The 26,747-nt window shown below is 40.8% G+C and overlaps 1 protein-coding gene across 2 annotated transcripts in view; it reads left to right on the top strand.

The window, feature by feature from the left end:
• Positions 1–4,967: 4,967 nt before the first annotated feature.
• Positions 4,968–26,747, top strand: part of LOC110505154 (GPI ethanolamine phosphate transferase 2, catalytic subunit) — a 124,557-nt gene continuing 102,777 nt past the window's right edge. The window contains exons 1-4 of one of the 2 annotated variants that reach the window (XM_021584178.3): positions 4,968–5,462; positions 5,719–5,924; positions 17,233–17,442; positions 17,745–17,933. In XM_021584178.3, coding sequence (XP_021439853.2) covers positions 5,309–5,462; positions 5,719–5,924; positions 17,233–17,442; positions 17,745–17,933 — 759 coding nt within the window. In that variant the 5' untranslated portion in view covers positions 4,968–5,308. The remainder of the gene's footprint in view (positions 5,463–5,718; positions 5,925–17,232; positions 17,443–17,744; positions 17,934–26,747) is intronic. The other variant, XM_021584179.3, reaches the window with a different exon arrangement.

Genomic DNA, 26,747 nt, shown 5'->3' on the forward strand with positions numbered 1-26,747 from the left:
ACTTTCCCAGAGTCCAGGTAAGAGGACTGTTAACGGCAGGAGACAGGGATACAATCCACACTTTATTTCACACTCAAGACAGGCGCACACACACACACACACACACACACAAACTTTACAGAGGAGGGAATGAGTGGAAAGGATTTCTATGGAAGAGAAGAATGAAGAACATATTACACAGTGATAATAACGTGACAGCAATGTGCCATGGTATCAGTGATATAGCAATAATGTACATATAGTAAAGGACAATGGCCTATATACTGTACATAAAGGGATAGCATCAACACGCTAACAAACTAAACATAGCACACAATGCAGACACTATATACAATATCTACGTGTTAGCAATGGGCTAGAGCTTCATGCTAGGCCACAGTTTCGTAGGCTAAATACAGTACAAGGTATGCAACTAGCATTAGCAGGGCTAGGCAAGCAGCATTTGCTATATGGCTAACATAGCACACAGTAATATATTTAATAGCAGCTAGCCCTTTAGGCTAGGTTACACAGTGAAGCATAGCACAGTGGTATGGGCTGTATACAATTAGGGGCCAACAAAGTGCTAGCATGCTAGGTGGCTACGCTAATATGTAAACAGTAGACCTCTATGAAATGACCATGGGGGCAGCCATCTTCGGTTATGCAAAAATGGGCCATAGACAGGTTGTTACATGGTAAGAGCTAACAGTTAAACTATACAGGCACAACATAGATAAATAACAGTCCAGGGAGCAGGAAGAAGGTCCATGGGTTGTGGCCCAGCTGTTGGTGTGTAGGGCAGAGCTTCTACACAATAAGTCCATCTCCCACCTGTCACCCAGGCCCCCCCACTGGGGAGCCAGGCCCACCCAATCAGATTGCTATATATTTGTCAGTGTTCCAAACACAACATTATTTGTCTTTTTACCTAAACACAGTACTTCACTTGGGCAGGAACTCACCAGAGCTGAGTACTGGCAGCTAAAATGTTCTTCTGATTGAGTTCCTGCACCTCCTATAGAATATTAGCTAAGCAATTCCTGCACCTAAATATAAACAGTACCGGCACCCAAAATGAGTACCGCCATCTATTTCCATCCAAGTCACGCACTGGCCTAAACATGCACTATTCTTCCCTCGCAAAATAGTCCCCTTCTTAAGCTTAGCAGATAGATAAACCCGGTACAGCTACTGTCGTGTTGAATGATGATTTATTGCGACCACCTCATAGGTACAGTAATAGTGACTGAAATGAGTAAGACTGAAATATATTAAGAAAATAACAACATGTACGACTTATTGTGTTCTAGCTGAATACTAGGCTTAATTCTCAATAATAACACAGCATGTATTTGTATATATGTTCATAAACACACGAATATGCAGCCGTATGCATTAAATCAGATGTAAATAATTCCCCAAAACATGACACGGTCAAATGCGCTGAACAGATGTCCATGTGGCAATCAAGAAGATCCATACAAAATATCGTCATGAATTGAATGCCAAATATGATTAATTTGACTTACAGACTTACAGGCTTTACAGACTTACTGACTTTACATACTTGACTTACAGGAGTTTGATAACGTCTGCAGCTCCACAGTGTGACTTTCACCATTTTGGAATGTAACAATACTTATTCTACAGGATTTAGCACATTTAACAAACAACACACATCAACACAGGACAGTGGCCCCCAAGTGGTCAGTAATGGAATTACTAGACAGCCTAATAGAACTCAAACCCAACTACAGGAGCCAGAACACTCTCCGCCTGGTATCTGTAAGGATGCCACCATTAAGACTATGCAGGTTAGAACTTCAATGTTACTTGTCAGTCTCAGGAGAGAGGAGTAAGATAGTCTCTGAGACTGGACGCAGGAAGGTCTAGCATGACCCCTCTCTTGCTTTCTTGACTTCAACCTTTCTCACCTTTGAATCTCTGCTGGGAAAGGTCTTGGTGTCTAAGAACTTGACGGTGGTACCTTGCAGCATCTGCTGTAGGGATATCTGCCCTATTGTTGGGAAGCTCATTGCACTCGATGGGTGTGGGAAGAGGTAAACAGGCCTTTCCATCAGCTGATTCCACAATGAAGCCTTTTGCTCTCCGGCACATGGTCTCTGAGATGCCTGCACACGTTTTGAGGGTGTAAGGTGAGGCATCGACGGCTACGTTGAACATCTTGAAGAAGGCTGATCTGGCTAAGTATTTATTACTTTGGTCGTCGAGATTGGCGTATGTTTTCATCTTCTCAGGCTGACCCTCTGGGTAGACATTAACAAGACAGATCTTGGAGCAAGATTTTCCCTGGGCGTTGTCCCCACAGACCTCTGTGCAGGTGGAAGTGGCAACTGGAGAGGAGGGAGACTCGTATTCCTCCCTGCCATCCTGTGTGGAGGAGCTGAGGGCTTCTTTCTGAGCCCAAGGGGCAGGACCCATATGAAGAGCTGAAATGTGTCTGTTGCTTCCACACTCTGAACACTGGATGACAGCTTTACAGTTATTCGCCTGTTGTGCGGTTGAGGAGACACACCAAAAGCATACAGAGTTCTCTTTAAGGAGAGTTTTCCTCTCTTCAAGGAGTTGATTCCTAAGTCCTCTACACTTTAGCAGAGGGAAGGGCTTTTTGTGGATCATTTGTTAGGATTTGTTAGGATCATCCATCTTAGATGCATCTTTCTGGATGGCATTGTCCACTTTTGTCTTGTGCACTGTGAAAGGGGAATTTTTTATTATTCATACTTTTACTTTGGATACTTAAATACATTTTAGCAATTACATTTACTTTTGATACTTAAGTATATTTAAAACCAAATACTTTTAGACTTTTACTCAGGTAATATTGTAATGGGTGACTTTCACCTTAACTTGAGTCATTTTCTATTAAGGTATTTTTTACTTTTACCTGAGCATGAAATTTGAGTACTTTTTCCATCGCTGGCGCCGAAGGAGATGACTGCCGTTTTACGATCCCATAACCAATTGTGCTATTGTGTATGTTTTTTTTTGCATTATTTGTAACTTATTTTGTACATAATGTTTCTGCCGCCATGTCTTATGACCGAAAAGGGCTTCTAGAAATCAGAACAGCGATTACTCACCTTGAACTGGTCGAATCATTTTTCTTTAATGAGTGACGGGAGGTATTGACTCCAGACACCCGAACAGACCCTCATTCCTGTCATTTGCAAGAGAAAGAGACAGAAAATATATTGAGGAAAGAGATCGGGGTGCCTTGTGAGGATCCGCCGACGAGTGGCTAATCTGCCTTTGCCATCGGTACTATTGGTCAACGTACAATCGCTGGATAATAAATTGTATGAACTAAAATCACGTATATTCTACCAACGGGACACTAAAAACTGTAATATCTTATGTTTCACCGAGTCATGGCTGAACGACGACATGAATAACATGGCGGGTTATACACTGTATCGGCTGGATAGAACAGCAACCTCTGGTCTATGTATATTTGTAAACAACAGCTGGTGCACGATATCTAAGGACGTCTCGAGGATTTGCTCGCCTGAGGTAGGGTATCTCATGATAAGCTGTAGACTACAATATCTACCCAGTGAGTTTTCATCTGTATTTTTTGTAGCTGTCTATATATATATACTGTATATATATTATTTTTTTGCTGCTGCAGCTGCTGCATTTGACCTTTTTAGGTTGCTAACATACAGGTGTAGAAGCACGGTGGCTAGGAAAAACTTCCTAGAAAGGCCAAAACCTAGGAAGAAACCTAGAGAGGAACCAGGCTATGTGGGGTGGCCAGTCCTCTTCTGGCTGTGCCGGGTGGAGATTATAACAGAACATGGCCAAGATGTTCAAATGTTTATAAATGACCAGCATGGTCAAATAATAATAAGGCAGAACAGTTGAAACTGGAGCAGCAGCACGGCCAGGTGGACTGGGGACAGCAAGGAGTCATCATGTCAGGTAGTCCTGGGGCATGGTCCTAGGGCTCAGGTCCTCCGAGAGAGAGAAAGAAAGAGAGAAAGAGAGAATTAGAGAAAGCACACTTAAATTCACACAGGACACCGAATAGGACAGGAGAAGTTCACCTTCTACTTTGTTTACAAACAGTGGAGTAAAACAAGCTTATATTTTGGGTTCTGTTGGGGAATGACAATTGAACTACAAGCTCATGATGCATTTATAAGTTATATTCTTCATTATACTCTGGATGGTTCGAGCCCTGAATGCTGATTGGCTGAAAGCCGTGGTATATCAGACTGTATACCTTGGGGATGACAAAACATTTATTGTTATTGCTCTAACTAGATTGGTAACCAGTTTATAATAGCAATAAGGCACCTGGAGGGTTTGTGGTATACTCTGCGTTGCGTCGTGCATAAGAATAGCCCTTAGCTGTGGTATATTGGCCGTATACCACACCCTCTAGGGCCTTATTGCTTAAATCATCAATGGGTATATGTACTGTACAATTACATATCCAGAAATGACATACAGATTCTAACTTTAAGGTTATGATTGGGGAAGGGAGTTGATTTTAGATCTGTAGTAGGGCAAATTTTACCTCAAAGCTTTACAAAAACATTACAGCAAACCATGCTCCACAAACTGTTTTCTGTTCTTACCAAACATTTCATGTTTTACCTTAATTTGACTAGGCAAGTCAGTTAAGAACAAATTCTCATTTACAAAGACGGCCTACACTGACCAAACCCAGGCCAATTGTGTGCCGCCCTATGGGACTCCCAATCATAGCCGGTTGTGTTACAACCTGGTTCGATTCCAGGCTGTATGTAGTGATGCCTCTAAGCACTGAGATGCAGTGCCTTAGACCGCTGCACCACTCGGGAGCCCAAACGAAATATTTTCTCTTTTGACCATTCAACATATCACAATAATTAAATAGTAGTTATTTAAAAAATCACAAATATCAATAGATGTAATCTTTCCAAAGCATATTTCTCTGGATGGATCGTAATTATTCTCGAAGTCCCAGTTACGTTGTTTGACTGCTTCGACTATCCGTAGCTAGTTTAAACAAACCCGGAACCAAGTTGACAGCTCCAGTTCCTGAGAGCATCCTTTTCAACTTGTAGAAACAAATGTTTTTCGGTGGTGATGAATATGTCACAAAAACGAACCTTTTATTATTGTAAATCGATTTTTTTTTTGTGCAAAATTGGGGCGAGTTAGCTCGCCAGCGGGAGAGCCATTCATTACATCAAGCTAGCCACTTCCTTGTAATGCAAGAGTCAGAGGATTAAATCAAACACTGCTGTCAAGATAACGTTTATCCTTTCATGTCATAGCTGTCAACTAGCTAGGTAGCTAGCCTGTCAGCAAAATGAGGGTACGTTCGTCAGTTTTTGCCTCGTTTTGTCTCATACTCGAAGTATTAAGCGTAGCCTTGTTTCTTAGGGGATTTTTCCCAGTCCCTGTCAAATCATCTTTTTCATCGAAAAGCAAGCTGTCAGATCTTCCGGCTGAACCATTCACAGGTGTGTTTTGTTGACATTCTTTTCTCTCTGGCTAGCTAGCTATACTTAAAATAAGAGTGGCACTGTTATTCTTGGCTCTTAGCTGACTATATTGATTTTCTACACTGGATAGCTAGCTACTTGCTTGAATGATGACAAGTAATAAAGTTCTTCTTTTGCACACAGAATACATGTTACTTTACCCATTTGTTCCTCAGTGTTGTCTACAATACCTTTAATGTGTTGGTAACTGTGGCATTTTCTTTGGCATTTACAGGGAGCTCCCCAAACTTGTCCAAGGTCCCAGACCCCCTTTTTAAGAGAGTGGTGATAGTGTTGATTGATGCGCTCAGGGAGGACTTTGTGTTTGGTCCCAATGGGAGAAAGTACATGCCATACACAAGGCACCTAGTGGAGAGGGGCTCCACACACAGCTTTGTGGCCAAGGCAAGACCTCCTACAGTTACAATGCCCAGAATCAAGGTACAAAAGTAGAACACCACCATAACTAATTCTCATTTGTGGTGCAGTTATTACAACCCTTTACAACTTCATTGTAGAAAAGAAAACTCCCACACTCACAATATTGCAATAAATGTGCAGAAGTAATATTGTGTGCAGGATTATCTTTTCTACCTTTGAAAATGCTGCTTTGTGATTGTGACGGTGTCAGGGTGAAATGTCATGGGTTGTCATATGTTTGGGTTCAAAACCTTGGATAAAGTGTGTTGAACTAACTGGGCACATATGTCTAGTTTTGGTTGATTCCTTGATTTGAGTTCTGGCCATTAAAAAGTCCTAATAATGCATTTTCTTTGAAATCTTCTTCCAAATGAGACACTGTTTCAACTGTTGTCTTGTTATAGATCTAGTCTAAGCACTGTCCTGTATTGATGACCTTTGAATATAAGTACTTATGAGTATTAGTCTAGCTATAGATTTAATGACATAAGTGGTATGTGGTTCAAAGAGAGGCAGAATATGTGTACCCTACCACCTTATTCTGACAGTTGATCAAATTACTCTATAGCTACTTTCAAAATGTCAACGCTCATTTACCATAGCTAATTGGGCCTAATAGATCATTCATAGATTCAAGATTCAAACTTTGATTCAACAACTCCCCCCAAAAATGGCCTACCCTGAATAATAACTGTAAACAACAATTGGCACATCTTTGTGTTGAGACGTTCTCATTCATACCAGAAGGTGGCAGTGCAAGTGTGCCATCATGGACTGCTGCATCTTTCCAAATCACTGCAGTGCACCCAATCAACTGGTATGACACGGCCAACTAACCCAAATCAGAATCACCCAGAGACACAGCCCATTCATTAGGAGTACACCAGCCAGCCTCTGGCTGTGTGACAGGAAATACATTCCAGAAAAGGCAGTTTGGGGAGGGATGTAATTGAGAGAATTGTTGAGGAAAATAAATATTTCAGTGGATATACTGGCTGAATTGTACGCTGTGTATTGCTGCCCTTGTGTTTTGAGGCACACAGGGAATGGCGTGACTTAGGCCCAGTTTCCTGTTGTTGATAACATGTACACACAAACACACAGGGCCGGCTCTAGCCTTTGGGCCCCCCACCTCGCGACAAAACATTTTAGTGGCCCACCGCTTGACGGTGGAAAGAGAAATTCAAGTTTTAAAGCAAGTTTCCTGCAATTCTACACATTTTTTAATGACTTATGCCATGTTAATATGATATCGGAGTGAGAATGACTAACAAAATGAATGTGGGGCACCCTGGAGGTCAGGGCTCCTGGGCACGTGCACTGCATGCCTGGTTGGTATTCGGCCATGATTACTACAAGTTTAGATACAGTAGCTGGCTAGACTAACTGCCAAGAAAAAAAATGTTAGCTGACATAGCTAATTGAGTGATTTTCAGAACAAGATAACTGCTTATGCACAACCAAATGTGGAAATTTCACCTGATGTATTCTACTATTCTTACTCTAAATAGTACGTTGAGACCCCGACTGAGCCTAGATCTTGGTTGCCCTGAGCGACCACTTATATGGCTTGTACCTGGAACTGGCCCTGCGCTCGCTCGCGCGCACACGCACTCAGAGTCCCATTCCAATTCCAGTTTCCCTTGACTATTTTCACATCTCCCGCCCACTTAAGTGATAAGAGAAAGTATTTTCAGGACAAAACAATGCCTTTGCAGGTAAAGCTACAGTGCGTCCGGAAGACCCAATCACTGACTATGCTCACTCACTAACTTTAGCCGACTGGGCTGTGTTGGGAAGACCTTTGCTTTGCAGACAGGGAGTTCTCTTATAAATTAGACTGTGTGGAGTTTATTCATTTGAAAAAGGTGGAATTGGGGCCATTTAAAATAAAAATAATAATAATACCATAGGCCTACTGGTAATTGTTGAGGTGAAGACCAAGCCTGTATGTTGAGCTCTGTCTATTCTTGGAAGCCTTTTTCAGGGTCACCACACTTTATTGGCTTTGCTGTCGCAAATACTGCAGATGGTAGTGTGTGATGCAGACTTAATAACTCTGAATAACTCTTCACCCAAATGAGGTGAAGTGTATGTTATTAAGCGAAGACCAGTGAGTGAACACACACGCTCTCACCACAGCCCCGGTGGACTAGTGATGCTTCATGATTCCCTGATGATGAATGTTTGCCACTGTGACTGCACGCGTCATCGACAATGACCCGTTTGCTCATCACTTCTGTTGAGAAAGTTGGAAATTAAAGTTCATCTCTACTTATCACGGGTCAAGGCTTTCGCACATTCCCTTAGGTTGCATTGTTGAGAACACTGTTCTGTGTGGAGGAAATATTTGGTTTCTTTTTGCTCAGGTTGACAAATTGCTCTACACCTGCTCAGACTGAACTCGTTAGCATTCCAAATACTTTCCGGTGGCCGGTAGTAGTTTTCTGCTTCTGAAGAATTTCCTCACATATCCTTTCATTGGAGTGGACACATGAGAAAATATGTTTTTGTGGCCGATTGTATAATTTCCAAGCCTTCAGTTTGACTGTAACAAGAACATACAGCCAGCGGGGAGGAGTTCTGGTGAATCATCTCTATTGAACACATTTTAATAGGCCTAGGCTAACTCTGGGGAAACTGGCCCAAAATAGTGAAGACCTGTCTGCTCATGATGACCCAAAGTTGGACATAACGTCCATGAGGGTCAGCAAGGAATTGCAGCATTTGGAAATGCCAATATGGGTGACTGGGTCTATGAGAAAGTGGTTTTGACTCAATCAATAACTCAATCAATACATCGCAGACATTATTAGCCTTTTAATTCCATTGTAATGGGAAGAAGTGGGAGCTTTTCTTTCTGTCTTTTGCTTTAGATACATTTTACATATTCATCTCAATGTACCTTTCCTTTGTGTGCTTTGTTCACCCGTAGTGATGTGTGTGGGTGTAGTCATTCTATTTAGTAAATTATGAAGATGACAATTTCTCAGGGACGGGGGGGGGGGGAAATAATATTGGTTTCTGGAGAGTATGTAGGAATAAATGAAAATGCCCTGGGAAAAGAAAGCAATCATATAATCTGCATTACTAAGACTGAACCAACCAACCATCCAACCAACAAGAAGACCTAATATTTAGTCGTTATCCCAAACACAGCATTTGGCCTCGTGTTTTTGGGCTAAACCACATCATGCTTTGAGAGGGCACTTATTGGACCCACTTCTTTATTTTCGCCAGTCTTTGACTCCGCCTTATTTAACATGCAATGCTAGCTGCATTTTCAAGGCCCTCCCTTAGTGCTAAGCCTTAATAATGCATTGGGCGTTCTAATTGGCCTAGCGTCGTCCGGGTTAGGGAGGGTTTGGCCGGTAGAGATATCCTTGTCTCATAGCGCACGGTGACTCCTCCCACACATTGGTGCGGCTGGCTTCCGGGTTGGAGGCGCGCTGTGCTAAGAAGCAGTGCGGCTTGGTTGGGTTGTGTTTTCGGAGGGCGCATGGCTCCCGTATGGGAGTTGTAGCGATGAGACAAGATAGTAATTACTAACAATTGGATACCACGAAATTGGGGAGAAAAAAGGGGAAAATAAAAAAAAGAAAGCATGGTGCGTTCCAGCGTGTTCCCTTAACATACGTGTGACGATTACTTTGGTTCTGACGCAGACTAATATGTTTTTGTGTCAGGTGTATACTTCCCCCAGAGCTAAGTCAAGGGTTTTCTCTGTTCCTCCACCAAGTCCCAAAAATTGGATCTTCTCTCCATCGACTCCAATGCTCAACCAACATATTTATTTTGCCTACCAGTCATATCCTCTGCAGGAAACAGGTGTTGTGGTTTTTCCCAGCCTGCCAATGATGAAATCGTCAGAAACCCTGCTTGAGACAAGCTCTTCTCTTGCATCTGATTTGAGCGTGTTTTTTCTTACCACATCTAAGAACGAGACTGTACAGGTTTCAACTGAGCTCTCTGTCACAGACGGAGGGTTGTGTGGTTCGTGTGAGCTGCCAAGTGAACCCTCATAGATGAATAGACTGATGTTGTCTCTCTAGGGTTTGTGTAAATATCCTGCGTAAGATCAAAAGTTAAGCATTGATCTAAACTTTTCTCTGACTTTTGCAATGTAGGCCTAGCTTGAAAAGGATGTATATGTTACCTCCAATCAGGGTTTGAAGCTATAGCAGAGTAGGGATCTAAAGATATCCATTTGGGCCACCTTGGGGTTCTGAACCAGGGGCATCTTACACCCCAAAAATCTGAGGGGGTGCAGAGTGAGTGAGGATGGCTATATAGGATGGAAACACCGGAAACAGCCTTGTCTTGCAATCTAGAGCCATAATCATTATGCTTAATTCTATGTAAAAAAAGAGTACATTTTCCTGCATATCTAAGCATACCTCTTGAGCTGTCTGTATGCTCCTGACTGATGTTTCTTTTTTTTAAGACACTAAATATGCTTCTCTGCATCACTGCTAAATTTGGGTAAAGGATTGAAAGGAATGTGAGCATTATTCAGTTTAGTCTGTATTTATTTATTTAGTTATTGCATGCTTATTTTCTAATGTCTACCAACCTTGCCAGCAGTCATGCTAGCTAAGATAGTTAGACAAGCTAGCTACTCTAACTTGATTGATAGCCTGAAATGTTATAGAATGTTATATGTAATGTTATAGACTGCGCTGTAGTCAGACTGCAGAAAACAAAAGTTGACCAAGGGGATGCAGGATTTTGTTTTTGCCTGACATTAGATTTGTTTCTGCTTATAATTTCTGACATTTTGGTAGGTTATTTGTTAGTCAACTTGTCTATAATTAGATACATGCAGCTTCTCGTTTGTCATTATATGTTGCCCTACAAGTCTAAATTAACCTTTTGCAAGAAAAACAAAAACCGGAATGATTTTCTGGGCAAAATGTCCGATTTACTTCATTTTGACCGGTTGTAAGGAAATAGAAAGCTGTGAAAACGACCCAACATGTTTCTGATACGATTTCAGGTTGGCCTTTTATAATGCTAATAAAGATAGCTAGATACCGCCTGTAGAAGTGCTAACTGCGAATTCACATTCTCTTAAGATGGGGAAATAAATCAATAATATATCTCCACTCCTGTTCCTGAGTACAAAGTTAGCCTACATTTGGTGTATCATTTTAAATGCAGGAAATGCTTAATTTTGCAGGAGTTAATATTAAGGTTATTTGAGAGGTTATAGACCTACAGTCAGTTTTCAGTCTCCATTCAACCCATCCAAACAGTAGACTTCAGTTGCCTTTAGGTGCCATAGGGCCATTTGAAGTCAAATTTGTTTAGCACCTCACAACCATCACACATAACATAGCCGGCACTGCTATCATTCGTCGCTCTTTACTACTATGGCTGACACTGTAAAACAACACATTTCACTGCTCCTATCCGGTGTTTTTGACAGTAAAACATCTTTCTTTACCACTTCACCAAATCTTTCCCAAACATGACTTTTCTGTCCCTCCATTTTCTTTATTTTCAACTCTCCATTTCACAGCTTTTCTCTTGTTGAGTTCAGCTCCTTTTTGCCTCCGTGGATCAACATGATTAACCTTTTCTGCCCATTTCCAAAAGCAATTGGCATGTAGGCGATTTAGCACGCGTACAGGTAGGCCCTAAAGTTTAGGCTTATGCACTAATGACAGACAGACTAAAATAATGGGAAAAAAGTCAGTGAAGCCTGTACATATATATTGCACAATAATTCTACATTTATGGATTTGTATTAAAAAATGTTTTACATTAAGTATTATCTCTTTATTAAACCCGCCCCGCTACCCACCCGCCCTTCATCCCTTCATCCACACAATATTTAATGACCCTAAACCGCCCACCCGACGCATAGATATAACTGAGGGGACGATGAGTCAATGAACCCCCGCATCACTACTGCATACTATATTAAGTCGGAAATTTACATACACCTTGGCCAAATACATTTAAACTCAGTTTTTCACAATCCCTGACATTTAATCCTAGTAAAAAATCCCCCGTCTTCGGTCAGTTAGGATCACCACTTTATTTTAAGAATGTGAAATGTCAGAATAAGTAGAGAGTGATTTATTTCAGCTTTTATTTCTTTCATCACATTCCCAGTGGGTCAGAAGTTTACATACACTCAATTAGTATTTGATAGCATTGCCTTTAAATTGTTTAACTTGGGTCAAACGTTTCGGGTAGCCTTCCACAAGCTTCCAACAATAAGTTGGGTGAATTTTGGACCATTCCTCCTGACAGAGCTGGTGTAACTGGGTCAGATTTGTAGGCCTCCTTGCTCGCAAACGCCTTTTCAGCTCTGCACACACATTTTCTATTGGATTGAGGTCAGTGCTTTGTGATGGCCACTCCAATACCTTGACTTTGTTGTCCTTATGCCATTTTGCCACAACCTTGGAAGTATGCTTGGGTCATTGTCCATTTGGAAGACCCATTTTGCGAACAAGCTTTAACTTCCTGACTGATGTCTTGAGATGTTGCTTCAATATATCCACATCATTTTCCCTCTCATGATGCCATCTATTTTGTGAAGTGCACCAGCCCCTCATGCAGCAAAGCACTCCCACAACATGATGCTGCCACCCCCGTGCTTCACAGTTGGGATGGTGTTCTTCGGCTTGCAAGCCTCCCCCTTTTCCTTCAAACATAACCATGGTCATTATGGCCAAACAGTTCTATTTTTGTTTCTTCAGACCAGAGGACATTTCTTCAAAAAGTACGATCTTTGTCCCCATGTGCATTTGCAAACCGTTGTCTGGCTTTTTTTATGGCTGTTTGGAGCAGTGGCTTCTTCCTTGCTGAGCGGCCTTTCAGGTTATGTTGATATAGGACTCGTTTTACTGTGGATATAGATACTTTTGTGCCTGTTTCATCCAGCATCTTCACAAGGTCCTTTGCTGTTGTTCTGGGATTGAATTGCACTTTTCGCACAAAAGTACATTAATCTCTAGGAGACAGAATGCGTCTCCTTCCTGAGCGGTATGACGGCTGCGTGGTCCCATGGTGTTTATACTTGCGTGCTATTGTTTGTAGAGATGAACGTGGTACCTTCAGGCGTTTGGACATTGCTCCCAAGGATGAACCACACTTGTGGAGATCAACTATTTTTTTGCTGATGTCTTGGCTGATTTCTTTAGATTTTCCCATGATGTCAAGCAAAGAGGCACTGAGTTGGAAGGTAGGCCTTGAAATACATCCACAGGTACACCTCCAATTGACTCAAATGATGTCAATTAGCCTATCAGAAGCTTCTAAAGCCATGACATAATTTCCTGGAATTTTCCAAGCTGTTTAAAGGCACAGTGTATATACAGTGTATATAGACTTCTGACCCACTGGAATTGTGATACAGTGAATTACAAGTGAAATAATCTGTCTGTAAACAATTGTTGGAAAAATGACTTGTGTCGTGCACAAAGTAAATGTCCTAACCAACTTGCCAAAACTATAGTTTGTTAACATGATGAAAATTACAGGCCTCTCTCATCTTTTTAAGTGGGAGAACTTGCACAATTGGTGGCTGACTAAATACTTTTTTGCCCCACTGTATGCTTAGTTTAATACACTGAAAACAAACTTAAAGATACCAAAAAACAATTAAGTTAAATTAGTGTTGCTAAATATCATGTGGCTGTCCATGGTACTGATTTATGTGTGTGTCTGTGTGTGCTTGCACACTCAAGTAAAACTAATTTAAAAAGTTGACTTGTAGAGTAGTTGAAAACTGTTGAGACTTGACTCTAACATTAATCTGAAGACTCTAATTTATCAAATTACCTAAATATGTTTATTTGTTACCCGATTAAATTAATCATCTAACAATTTACTCGTTAGGATCTGGGGCACCACGAGAGGTTCTTTAAAGAGTTACCATCTCCCGAATTATCACATCTATAAACAGACAACTTATTAGTCATAACCTCGTATCATATCATCATTCTGAACAGTCGTAACCTCCTTGCATCTGCAAAAGTCAGAGCCTTACTTATGATTCAGTACTACACAAATTAGTTTAATTATTTATTTACTAGCTAACTAAATGGTAACACTGGATGAACATACACTCTTAATACGCTAATATCAGGTCCCTAGCGGACTGACAACAATATGGCTGCTTGTTACAAAAGACATGGAGAGGGCGAGAGAGAGACAGAGACAGAGACACTTAATGGTACATTTAGAAACTACTCTAGCTTACAGTACTCCTATACTTTGCACATGAACCGTCGCCCGCTTGGCGTAAGAAATCATGAATGCATTTACATGCATTTGTTGTGTAGTCCTGAACAGAACTACAGAGTTTATTCTCCTTCCATTCACTCCGGAAGATGCTTCTTTGAAGATGGGCTAGTGAGGTGGTTCCCAGTGAGGTGATGAGAGTAGGGTAATATGGTGGTTTGAACAGAGTAATAGAATGGAGTCCCACTTACATTCGCATTTTTTGATATTTTACTTAGGACAGCTAATTAGCCATACCAGTTGGGGGGTGAGTGTATCGTCTCTACCTTGAGTTGAGATTCAGATGTCAAACCCCTTTAAACATGAGCTGCACCTCCTAAGTCTCTCTGTTCTGGTATGTTAATTCTTAACTCAGAATTGTATACAGTTTGTTCTAAAGGGCGATTCCGTCAGGCTGACACGCTCTCTGACCTCACTTAGGGGTGTGACATGTCACTGTGCAAAGTTTATGTAAAACAATTGTCTCTTATGGCTCCTAAAATCATGTCCCTCTCTTAACAAAAACACTTCCATCATTTTTTATATTTTCATACACAATGTAGAGGATGCTTACTTCGTAAATATAGAGTGTATACTTTCCAAGTTGCAGTATTTCCTTTATAAATTTTTTTACGACATCACAAAATAACAAACAAAACAACAGTGTTCTTTAGATCGCCTCTGACCATTCTCCATGTTCTATGTTAGAAATATTGTTCCAGTATTCACTTTAGAATGTGTTTTGGCGGAAAAAGTCTTCTTGAAACAAAGCACATTCCTTGGGTGAATTTGTAGAGGTAGACATGAATCTTCTCCGTTGGATTTACAACAGTGCGCGAGTTGTTAACCCCCACCAGCCGCGGGTGAGATGGGGTCTGGTTGAAGTCAACCATTGCAAACCTGATCTGACCTATTTGGATCCTCACAGGACAGTCATGTCCACCAATGCCATTCTCCTCACTTTCATGTTAGCAAAACGGTCTGTTGCTCTTTCATACAGTGTGCCTTTAGTTTTATTTTTCATAGGCTACCTAGCTAAAATGCTTGCTAGCCTAACAATGCTTGCTAACATGGGCAACAATGAACCAGCTAAGTTAGCTTGCTAATTAACGTCAGCCTACTAGGCTACATATTGAACTCCAATCATCTCAGGCCAATCATCTCATGCCAGTAGCACATTATATGCATTTATTGTTAGATCAGATTATCCGTCATAATCATAGGCCAGTACGGAGAATGAAGTCAAAACAAAATCCACCTCCATCCATGCCTTAGGAAAGAGACGATTTTAGCAAATAGACCACTTGCGAATTGATGGAAAATCACGAAAACACAGAGCGACGAAAGATAATTTTTGTTTTATTGGTCAAATATTTGTGGAAGCCTGGCTTCCCTTGGCATCCATGAATACACGCAGCTGGAAGGGAGCCGTGCCATTTGTGCACACAAGGTCAAGTACATGGCCTCTGTCATGGGTGGGCAAGTTGACATACCTTGTGAAGTTGAAGCAATCCAACAGGGCCATGAAGTCTCTGGCAAAATCACATCCGTCAGAGTCCACATGAATGTTAAGTGCGGGAACTTAGACGCGTCTCGTGAGGCCTGTGCATGAACAGCCGGGGGGAAAAAACCTGGTGAAGACAAAAAGGCAGAAAAACATCACAAAATGTTGTAGTAATACATGCTGGAACTGTTGCGACTGGGAAGCAGTACGCTAAGCTTTAGTCGCACAATCTAATTAAGATGTTTTGTGCCGTATTTCTCAAGTGAAACGATGTGCATGAAAACTTGTCTCATTGAATGACAATAAACACTTCGTTGAAGAATCCCGTCCATAGTTCCTACTCCTACTAGTATTAGTACTGTTGACCAATCACCGACGAAGGGGCGTAGACTTTGGCAACAGAACTTCAACTTGCCTCAAGTATATATTTTTTTCCGCTCGAACAGCTGGAAAATCTCTGCCGGAACACCGAAACGAACAAAAACATCACATAATGTTGTCATAATATATGCATAAATTGTTTCAACTGGGAAGCATGCAACAGCCTTAAATGTAGATAATTCTGATAGTTTTGCTTGAATTACAAAGGCCAGCAGGTGCTTTTGACATGTGCAAATGGACTAAAGCACGAGCACGAGAACAATTTTGTGGAAAAAGAAAGGCATGGAATCTATTTCATTAGTTTAGTTTAACCTAGTTTGCTTCCTTCTGTGAGGCTGGCTCAAGGTTATTTGCCCCAGAATGCCTGGTTGTGAGAAATCACAGTGATTATGCAAAGAGTTGCTGTAAACACTTCAGCGTGAAAACATGTTGATATGCCTCGTTTGTGACAGACTAGTGAGATACTGCCAACAACATCTTGGCCTATATGGGTTTCTTTATTGGCTTTAACTAGCTGAGGAGGACACAACATTATGTAATAAATTATGTGATACAATAAATAGTCATATAATAGTATTCTCATTACATAATACAGTATTTTATTTGTTTATCGTAAATAAGTGTGTCATTCGGTGATTGCTTTGAACACAATCTTACACCAGTTTCCCATTGTAATTGCTGTAGCTCCGGTGTTAGCCTTATTCTACTGCAAATCACAGTTAAGTAAATGGAGATGCTAGCGTAACGAAATAACAGTGATACTTTGAATAACAGTGATACTTGCTGACTACACCTGACAATTATGTTGCACAATTAGCCTATTGCTAGCTTAGATATAGTACCAGTCAAAAGTTTGGACACACATACTCATTCCAGGGTTTGTCTTTATTTAGAGTATTTTCTACATTGTAGACATCAAAACTGTGAAAAACAGTGTGCAAAGCTGTCATCAGCTGTCATCATACTTTGAAGAATCTCAAAAATAAAGTATGTTTTGATTTAACACTCTTTTGGTTACTACATGGTTACTACATTTTGGTTACTACATATGTTTTATTTCATAGTTTTGATGTCTTCACTATTATTCTACAATGTAAAAAATTGTGCAAATAAAAACCATTGAATGAGTAGCTGTCCAATTTTTTTGACTGGTACTGTACGTAGACTGACAAACTCCCTTGGCCCTCCTCCTCCTGCTCCCTCTAGGCCCTGACCACAGGCAGTATCCCAGGTTTCATCGACGTGGTGATGAACCTGAACTCCCCCGCACTGCTGGAGGACAACCTCATCTGGCAGGCCAAGACGGCGGGCAAGCGGATGGTGTTCTATGGGGACGACACCTGGGTGAAGCTCTTTCCCAAGCACTTCATGGAGTATGACGGCACCACCTCTTTCTTTGTGTCCGACTACACTGAGGTCAGTCATGGTCATTGTCTGTTTGAAGGTCAGGGCCATGCCCTTTAACCTTTGCACTCTCATTGATTTTGTCTGTTTGATGTGATTTTTTCATTGTTAGTTACATGGGAATGCCATGCCAATTTACTAAAAGTTTTTTCCAAGATTCCGTATCAAGTTTAATCTGCTTCTATTACATAATATTTCTAACATACTATACATAAAGACTTTCTCAGAGGTCTGATTCAGAAACAATGACACAGTCTAGATTGTGTCTTGGTGTTAGTCTTTTGTGTTGACATGTCCCCGCTAACTCTTCCCAGGTTGACAACAACGTGACTCGTCACCTGGACAGCACGCTGAAGAGAGACGACTGGGACATTCTGATCCTGCACTACCTGGGCCTGGACCATATCGGACACATCAGTGGACCCCACAGCTCCCTCATCCAGCCCAAACTAATGGAGATGGACGACATCCTCAAGAAGATTCATGGCTCCCTCATCTTAAAGGTATAGAAGCCTACTTTTCAATAGAAAAATAACGCATACAGTACCAGTCAAAAGTTTGGACACACCTACTCATTCAAGGGTTTTTCTTTATTTTGACTATTTTCTACATTGTTGAATAATACTGAAGACAACAAAACGATCAAATAACACATATTGAATCATGTAGTAACCAAAAAAGTGTTAAATAAATCTAAATATATTTTAGATTCTTCAAATTAGTCACCATTTGCTTTGATGACAGCTTTGCTCACTCGTGGCATTCTCTCAACCAACTTCACCTGGAATGCTTTTCCAACAGTGTTTGAGAAGTTTTCACATATGCTGAGCACTTGTTTGGCTGCTTTTCCTTCACTCTGCGGTCCAACTCATCCCAAACCATCTCATTTTGTTTGAGGTTGGGTGATTGTGGAAGCCAGGTCATCTGATGCATCACTCTCCTCCTTGGTCAAATAGCCCTTACACAGCTTTTCGCACTTAGTTCCACTAAGCGCGAAAACAGATGGGATGGTGTATTGCTGCAAAATGCTGTGGTAGCCATGCTGGTCAAGTGTGCCTTGAATTCTAAATAAATCACTGACGGTGTCACCATCACACCTCCTCCTCCATGCTTCACGGTGAGAACTAAACATGCAAAGATCATCCGTTCACCTACTCTGTGTCTCACACAGACAAGGCAGTTGGAACCAAACATCTCAAATTTAGACTCGTCAGACCAAAGGACAGATTTCCACTGGTCTAATGTCCATTGCTCGTGTTTCTTGGCCCAAGCAAGTCTCTTCTTCTTATTGTTGTCCTTTAGTAGTGGTTTCTTTGCAGCAATTCGACCATGAAGTACTGATTCACACTCACCGCTGAACAGTTGATGTGTCTGTTACTTGAACTCTGTGAAGCATTTATTTGGGCTGCAATCTGAGGTGCAGTTAACTCTAATGAATTTATCCTCTGCAGCAGAGGTAACTCTGCGTTCCTGTGTTGTGGCGGTCCTCATGAGAGCCAGTTTCATCATAGCGCTTGATGGTTTTTGCGACTGCAAGTTCTTGTAGTGTTACGCATTGACTGACTTTCATGTCTTAAAGTAATGATGGACTGTCGTTTCTCTTTGCTTATTTGTGCTGTTCTTGCCATAATAATATGGACTTTTACCAAATAGAGCGATCTTCTGTATACCACCGGTACTTTGTCACAACACAACTGATTGGCTCAAACGCATTAATTAAGAAGGAAAGAAATTCCACAAATTAACTTTTAACAAGGCACACCTGTTAATTGAAATGCATTCGAGGCGACTTCTTCATTAAGCTGGTTGAGTGAATGCCAAGAGTGTGGAAAGCTGTCATCGAGGCAATGGGTGGCTTCTTTGAAGAATCTCAAATTTAAAATATACTTTTTTTGGTCACTACATGATTCAATACATGATTCAATATGTGTTATTTCATAGTTTTGATGTCTTCCCTATTATTTTTCAATGTAGAAAATAGTAAATATAAAGAAAAACCCTGGAATGAGTAGGTTTGTCCAAACTTTGGACTGGTACTGTATATTGTTCCAATCAAGATTCTAAGAACAGTTTTTAAGGATATGCGGTACTGTTTTTGTCTGCCCCAAAACATTGAAACTCCACCTTTCTATTTACACATTTTCAGGAAATCTCCTGCTTATTTTCAACCTTTTGTAATAAGGTTTAGGATATCAGTTATGACAAGTATCATCATCATTTATTTGTGGGAGAATGTCCTGTTATGATTAGCGCTTTTGAAGCACTCAACAGTAGTTTTCTTGTAAAAACATGTATAGGATCATGACTGTAAATGGTGTTCTCGTGCATATTTAACCGCGCCAGCCTTGTAGCTATTTTACGTTCTCTTGCGCTTAGGCAACAGGGAGCTCTGAATTAAATGTTCTTGAAAGCCTCCGCTCCAAACTTTCCCAGTAAAAGCCTACTGCTGTTCTTTACACAGTACCATTGTGACCTATATATATAGACAGCCCATTGTGGTCCCATAGGGTGCCTTAGAAGCTGAATGAAGAAACCCACAAAGTATGTTCCCTCAGATGGCTGAGATGACTAGTAAGACGTTCAACGAGTTTTGAGGTGTAAAACATTCCAGTGACTTTCATAGCCTTGCCGAACTAACAATATCCTTTCTCTTCACTCTGTGTTGGTGCTGTGATAAAAGAAATGACGCATCGTGCAAAGTGGTTGGCTGGGATAGGGAAAAAAGGCAACGCAGGCTCCTCCCATGGCTCCACGGTAAAAAGGTAGCCAGAGCTTCTTTCCTACTTTGGCCTTCCCGGATTAGAAAGGAGACGCCAGTACCTGCATTGTGGGACAACACACAATCTGAGCTTTCTGGAGGGGAAGGGATTAAAGACTGCAGCACTGTGACATTTGCAGACCTGCCAACCTGCACGCGGTTACAAAAAACGACCCTAAAATAGGCTTCTAGTTCGTACATTGTGGTTTTTGACTCAACCATTTGAGGTTGGAGATGAGCCAATCAGAGAACTTGGCTAGGAGAAAAAATCTCTAGCTCTCCGCTCCAGCTGTTCCACTTTATACTGTCTTTCACAGAAGTTATGTTAGACTTTTAAAGATGATTAGGCCGATGTTAATTAATCAGTTAATTAATCTCTAGACCCAAACTGTTACAGATCTATATCCATCCTGCCCTGCCTTTCTAAAGTCTTCAAAAGCCAAGTGAACAAACAGGTTCACTTGGCTATGCAATCTGGTTTCCGAGCTGGTCACAGGTGCACCTCAACCACGCTCAAGGTCCTACACAATATCATAACTGTTATCAATAAAAGACAGTACTATGCAGCCGCCAAGGCTTTCGACTCTGTCAATCACAGTATTCTTATCGGCAGACTCAACAGCCTTGGTTTCTCTAATGACTGTCTCGACTCTTTCACAAACTACTTCTCAGAGTTCAGTGTGTCAATTCAGGGGGCCCGTTGGCCGGACCTCTGGCAGTCTCTATAGGGGTGCCACAGGGTTTAATTCTCGGGCCGACTAATTTCTTCGTATATATCAATGATGTCGTTCTTGCTGTGGGTGATTCTTTGCTCCACCTCTACGCAGACAACACCATTCTGTATACATCTGGCCCTTCTTTGGACATTGTGTTAACAAACCTTCAAACGAGCTTCAACGCCATACAGCACTCCTTCCGTGGCCTCCAACTGCTCTTAAATGATAGTAAAAGAAATGCATGCTCTTCAACCGATCGCTGCCCGCAACCGCCCGCCCGACTAGCATCACTACTCTGGACGGTTCTGACTTAGAATATGTGGACAACTATAATACCTAGGTGTCTGGCTAGAGTGTTAACTCTCCTTCCAGACTCACATTAAGCATCTCCAATCAAAAGTTAATTCTAGAATCAGCTTCCTATTTTGCAACAAAGCCTCCTTCACTCATGCTGCCAAATATACCCTCGTAAATCTGACGATCCTTGACTTTGGCGATGTCATTTGCAAAATAGCCTCCAACACTCTACTCAGCAAATTGGATGCAGTCTATCACAGTGCCATCTGTTTTGTCACCAAAGCCCAATATACTACCCACCACTGCGACCTGTATGCTCTCGTTGGCTGGCCCTCGCTACACATTTGTTGCCAAACCCACTGGTTCATGGTCATCTGTAAGTCCTTGCTAGGTAAAGCTCCATCTTATCTCAGCTCACAGGTCACCATAGCAACACCCACCCATAGCACACGCTCCAGCTTTCTAACATTTAGCAGACGCTCTTATTCAGAGTGACTTGCAGAGTAGTGAGTGCATACATTTTCATACTTGTACCCCGTGGGACTCGAACCCACAACCCTGTAGTTGCAAGCGCCATGCTCTTCCAACTGAGCTACACGGGGCACAAGGTCTCAAACTGCACCATTTTTTGTTTCTCTCCGTCACCCATGCACTTTCAAACATTTTTCAAGATGATTGATGAGAAAAGTATTGTCCAACCCATAGGGTATCTCACTGCACCCTTATATGTCATGTCTTGAAATATGCAGACAGACAGATTAAAAGTTTCCATTGTAATACTTCTGAACCCCAACTTTCTAACTTCACCCATAACTTTTAGACTTTTTAACATTCCCAGAAGGCATGGATTATTATAACCTAATACAAAATGTACCTGGTCATCTAATTTAATGTACTGCAGGCGTAAGACCTATGTGTTTAACCTTCTGAATGAATGATTATATTGAAGATAGAAGCCGCCTCTTAATGAGTTCCGAGAGCCGATCTGTTACCCAAATAAATAACATCAAATTATTTAGTCTAATTGTTTTTGACTACAGACAGTATTCTGTTATTCCTTTTTTCCTGCATTCATACATTTGTCTGTATGAGTATTCAACATTTGGCAAAAATGAAACCATTCCATTAATTAATAACAATATAGATTTTTTTCACAATGCAATGTTACACAATGACAACTCAAATCACTTTAAAGAGCCGTCTAATATTAGACAACAAATAAATATACAAAGAAAATTACTTCAAACAGTCCATTGATCATTGGATTTCTTCAAATTGCTGTGCAGGAAAAGGATGTCATCCACCGTGTCTGGTCGTAGGCTCACAGCTGGCTTCCCTTCGCTCTCTCTCTGCACCTCCATTCATTTACAAGGCTTACAAGTCTAGTAGTGGCTTGCGAAAGTATTCACTCCCCTTGGCATTTTTCCTTTTTTGTTGCCTTACAACCTCGAATTAAAATAGTTTTTGGGGGGATTTGTATCATTTGATTTACACAACATGCCTACCACTTTGAAGATGCAAAATATTTTTTGTGAAACAAACAAGAAATAAGACAAAAAAACAGAACTTGAATGTGCATAACTATTCACCCCATCATTAGTAATTTGTGTAAGTGCTATGCTTGTTGAATGCCCTTCCCTAATAAGCGAGCTGAAAGTCTTTTGTCAATTTGTTTACTGTAAAATAGCAATGTATCTGGTCAACCACACATTTTTCCAAAAGTTTAGTAACAGACTGATTGGTCGGCTATTTGAGCCAGTAAAGCAGGCTTTACTATTCTTAGGTAGCTTAATGACTTATGCTTTCCTCCAGGCCTGAGGGCACACACTTTCTAGTAGGCTTAAATGAAAGATATGGCAAATAGGAGTGGAAATATCATCCGCTTTGATCCTCAGTAATTTTACATCCAAGTTGTCAGACCCCGGTGGCGTGTCATTGTTGATAGACAATACTTTTTCCACACTCACTTTATGGAATTTAAAACTACAATGCAGATTAGATGGAGGTAATGCCTCTTAAGCATCTTGGATGTGTGGTGTCAGCGTTTGTTGCTGGCATGTCATGCCTAAATTTGCTAATCCTGCCAATGAAAAAATAATTAAAGTAATCGGCAATATCAGTGGGTTTGGTGATGAACGAGCCAATTGATTCAATGAATAATGAAGCTGAGTTTACCTTTTTGCCCAAAATTTCATTTAAATGAATGAATTTCTACTATCATTCAGTATTTAATTTATATTTGTTTCATAGAATGGTTTCTTCTTTTTTATTTTGTTTAGTCACATGATTTCTCAATTTGCAGTAAGTTTGCCAATCGGTTGTGCAGTCAGACTTATTTGCCATTTCTCTTCCCTTATCTCCCTCAACCATAAAATGTTTCAATTCCTCATCAATCCATGGGGATTTAACTGTTTTTACATTCATTTTCTTAATGAGTGCATGCTTATTAGTAACTGGAATAAGCAATTTCATAAATGTATCATGCGCCCATTAAGGTGTATGGTTGCACCTCATTACACACCAACAACAATTCTTTACATCAAGAACACAGGAATCAATACAAAACTTATTGTATGACCTTTAATATACGATATTAGGCACAGCCTTTGGAACTTTGGTTTTCCTAGATATGCCTACGATATTGTGATCATCAGGTGGCTCTAGATACTGTTTTCAAGCATATTTCTGCAGCATTAGTAAAGATGTGATCAATACATGTTGATGATTTCATTCCTGTGCTGTTTGTAACCTGTGCCTGCAACCTGAACCAGGTTGCAGGCACTGGTTACAGTTTGAAGCTTTTTCTTGAGTGGGCAGCCTGATGGTGTCCTTTTAGTAGTGGTTTTGATGCAGCCATTCGACCATGATGACTGATTCACGCAGTCTCCTCTGAATAGTTTATGTTGAGATGTGTCTGTTACTTGAACTCTGTGAAGCATTTATTTGGGCTGCAATTTCTGAGGCTGAGGTACGGGAGTTGCAGCGTGGGACAAGACTGTAACTACCTACCTGTTTTTTCTTTGTCATTATTGGGTATTGTGTGTGATTGATGAGTAAAAAAAAAAAAGTAATCCATTTTAGAATAAGGCTGTAACGTAACAGAATGTGTCAAGTTGTTTGAATATTTTCAGAATGCACTGTATAGTGTCAGAAAAGCAAATTCTGCAATTTCCAAATCACATATCTTTGCCAAACAATTCTTAAAAATCAACCCATGCTCTATTTCACAATATAACTTTTTGGGCAGAATTACTGCGATTAAATGCACTCCTCACGTGCACTCACAATACTCAAAGTAGAGTAATATACACTATATATATACAAGAGCATTTGGACACCCCTGTTTCAGCCACACCCGTTGCTGACAGGTGTATAAAATCGAGCACAAAGCTATGCAATCTCCATAGACAAACATTGGCAGTATAATGGCCTTACTGAAGAGCTCTTTGACTTTCATTGTGGCACTGTCAGTTCATCAAATTTCTGCCCTGCTAGAGCTGCACTGGTCAACTGTAAATGCTGTTAAGTGGAAACGTCTAGGAGCAACAACGGCTCAGCAGCGAAGTGGTAGGCCACACAAGCTCACTGAACGGGGCATAGCTCGTAAAAATTGTCTGTCCTCAATTGCAACACTCACTATCGAGTTCCAAAATGCCTCTGGAAGCAGTGGTGCAAAGTACTTAAGTAAAAATACTTTAGTACTACTTACAGTAAGTCGTTTTTTGGGATATCTGTACTTTACTATTTATATTTTTGACAACTTTTACGCCACTACGTTCCTAAAGAAAATAATGTACTTTTTACTCCTTAAGTTTTCCCTGACACCCAAAAGTACTAGTTACATTTTGAATGCTTAGCAGGACAGGAACATTTTCCAAATCATACACTTATCAAGAGAAAGACCCCGGTCATCCCTACTGCCTCTGATCTGAAAGACTCACTAAAAACAAATGCTTTGTTTGTAACTCTGCCTGAGTGTTGACGTGAGCCCCTGGTTATCTGTAAATATAAGGAATATATGGCCTAATATAAGGAATTTTAAATGATTAGTACTTTTACTTTTGATAATTAAGTATATTTTAAAGATTACATTTAATTTTGATACTTACGTACATTTAAAAACAAATAATTTTAGACTTTTACTCAAGTAGTATTTTACTGGATGACTTTCACTTTTACTTGAGACACTTTCTTTTAAGGTATCTTTACTTTTACTCAAGTATGACAGTTGGGTACTTTTTCCACCACTGTCTGGAAGCAATGTCAGCACAAGAACGGTTAACCGGGAGCTTAATGAAATGGGTTTCCATGGCCGAGCACCCGCACACAAGCCTAAGATCACCATGCGCAATGCCAAGCGTTGGCTGGAGTGGTGTAAAGCTTGCCGCTATCGGACTCTGGATAGTGGAAACACATTCTCTGGAGTGAAGAATCACGCTTCACCATCTGGAAGTCTGAAGGATAAATCTGGGTTTGGTGGATGCCAGGTGAACGCTACCTGCCCGAATGTATAGTTGGCACAACTGTATGTTTTGGTGGAGGAGGAATAATGATCTGAGGCAGTTTTTCATGGTTTTGGGGTAGGCTCCTTAGTTCCAGTGAAGGGAAATCTTAACGCTGCAGCATACAATAACATTCTAGATGATTCTGTGTTTCCAACTTTGTGGCAATAGTTTGGGTAAGGCCCTTTCCTGTTTCAGCATGACAATGCCCCCATGCACAAAGCGAGGTCCGTACAGAATTGGTTTTATCGAGTTGGGAGTGGAAGAAATTGACTGGCCTGCACAGATCCTGACCTCAACCCCATCGAACACTTATGGGATGAATTGGAACGCTGACTGCGAACCAGGCCTAATCGCCCAACATCAGTGCCCTACCTCACTAATGCTCTTGTGGCTGAATGGAAGCAAGTTCCCACAGCAATGTTCCAACATCTCGTGGAAACTCTTCCCAGAAGAGTGGAGGCTGTTATAGCAGCAAAGGGGGGAACAAACTCTATATAAATGCCCATGATTTTGGAATGAGACGTTCAACTAGCAGGTGTCCACATACTTTTGGTTATGTAGTGTATTTAAACTCAAAATATGCCATTCTATTCTTTTGAGATGCATTTATTAAATTCATAATGTTCTATAATAACTGCCCTTAACAAATCAGTAATGAATGGTCTTTGGTGTTTATTTAATTAATTTTAACACTTGAATTGTGTTAAGTGTTTTCCGTTTGTTTGTGCTTGTAGCCTACAGTTGCATAAAGTAAGGAAAGTGCTCGTTTGTTCTTTGAAAAACATTTGATTTCATATGTTACTTAAGACCTTCATAAACACAACCAAATACGTATTATTTTGATAGCATATATGACATTTATTTGTTACATTGTTAGAATGTTGATGTTCAAAAGACACGTCATTGCTCCACATTGGGGTCCAAACGAGGCCAGGCTTTTCTGATGTTAATCACTTTTACGGAGGCCAATCAAGGTAGATCAGGCTATGGCTCCATATTAGACACCATCAAAGGAAACAAATTATAGCCTAGCAGTGTGCT

Source organism: Oncorhynchus mykiss, chromosome 25, assembly GCF_057628025.1.
Source record: "Oncorhynchus mykiss isolate SJ-2025 chromosome 25, ASM5762802v1, whole genome shotgun sequence".
Classification (NCBI taxonomy): Eukaryota; Metazoa; Chordata; class Actinopteri; order Salmoniformes; family Salmonidae; genus Oncorhynchus; species Oncorhynchus mykiss.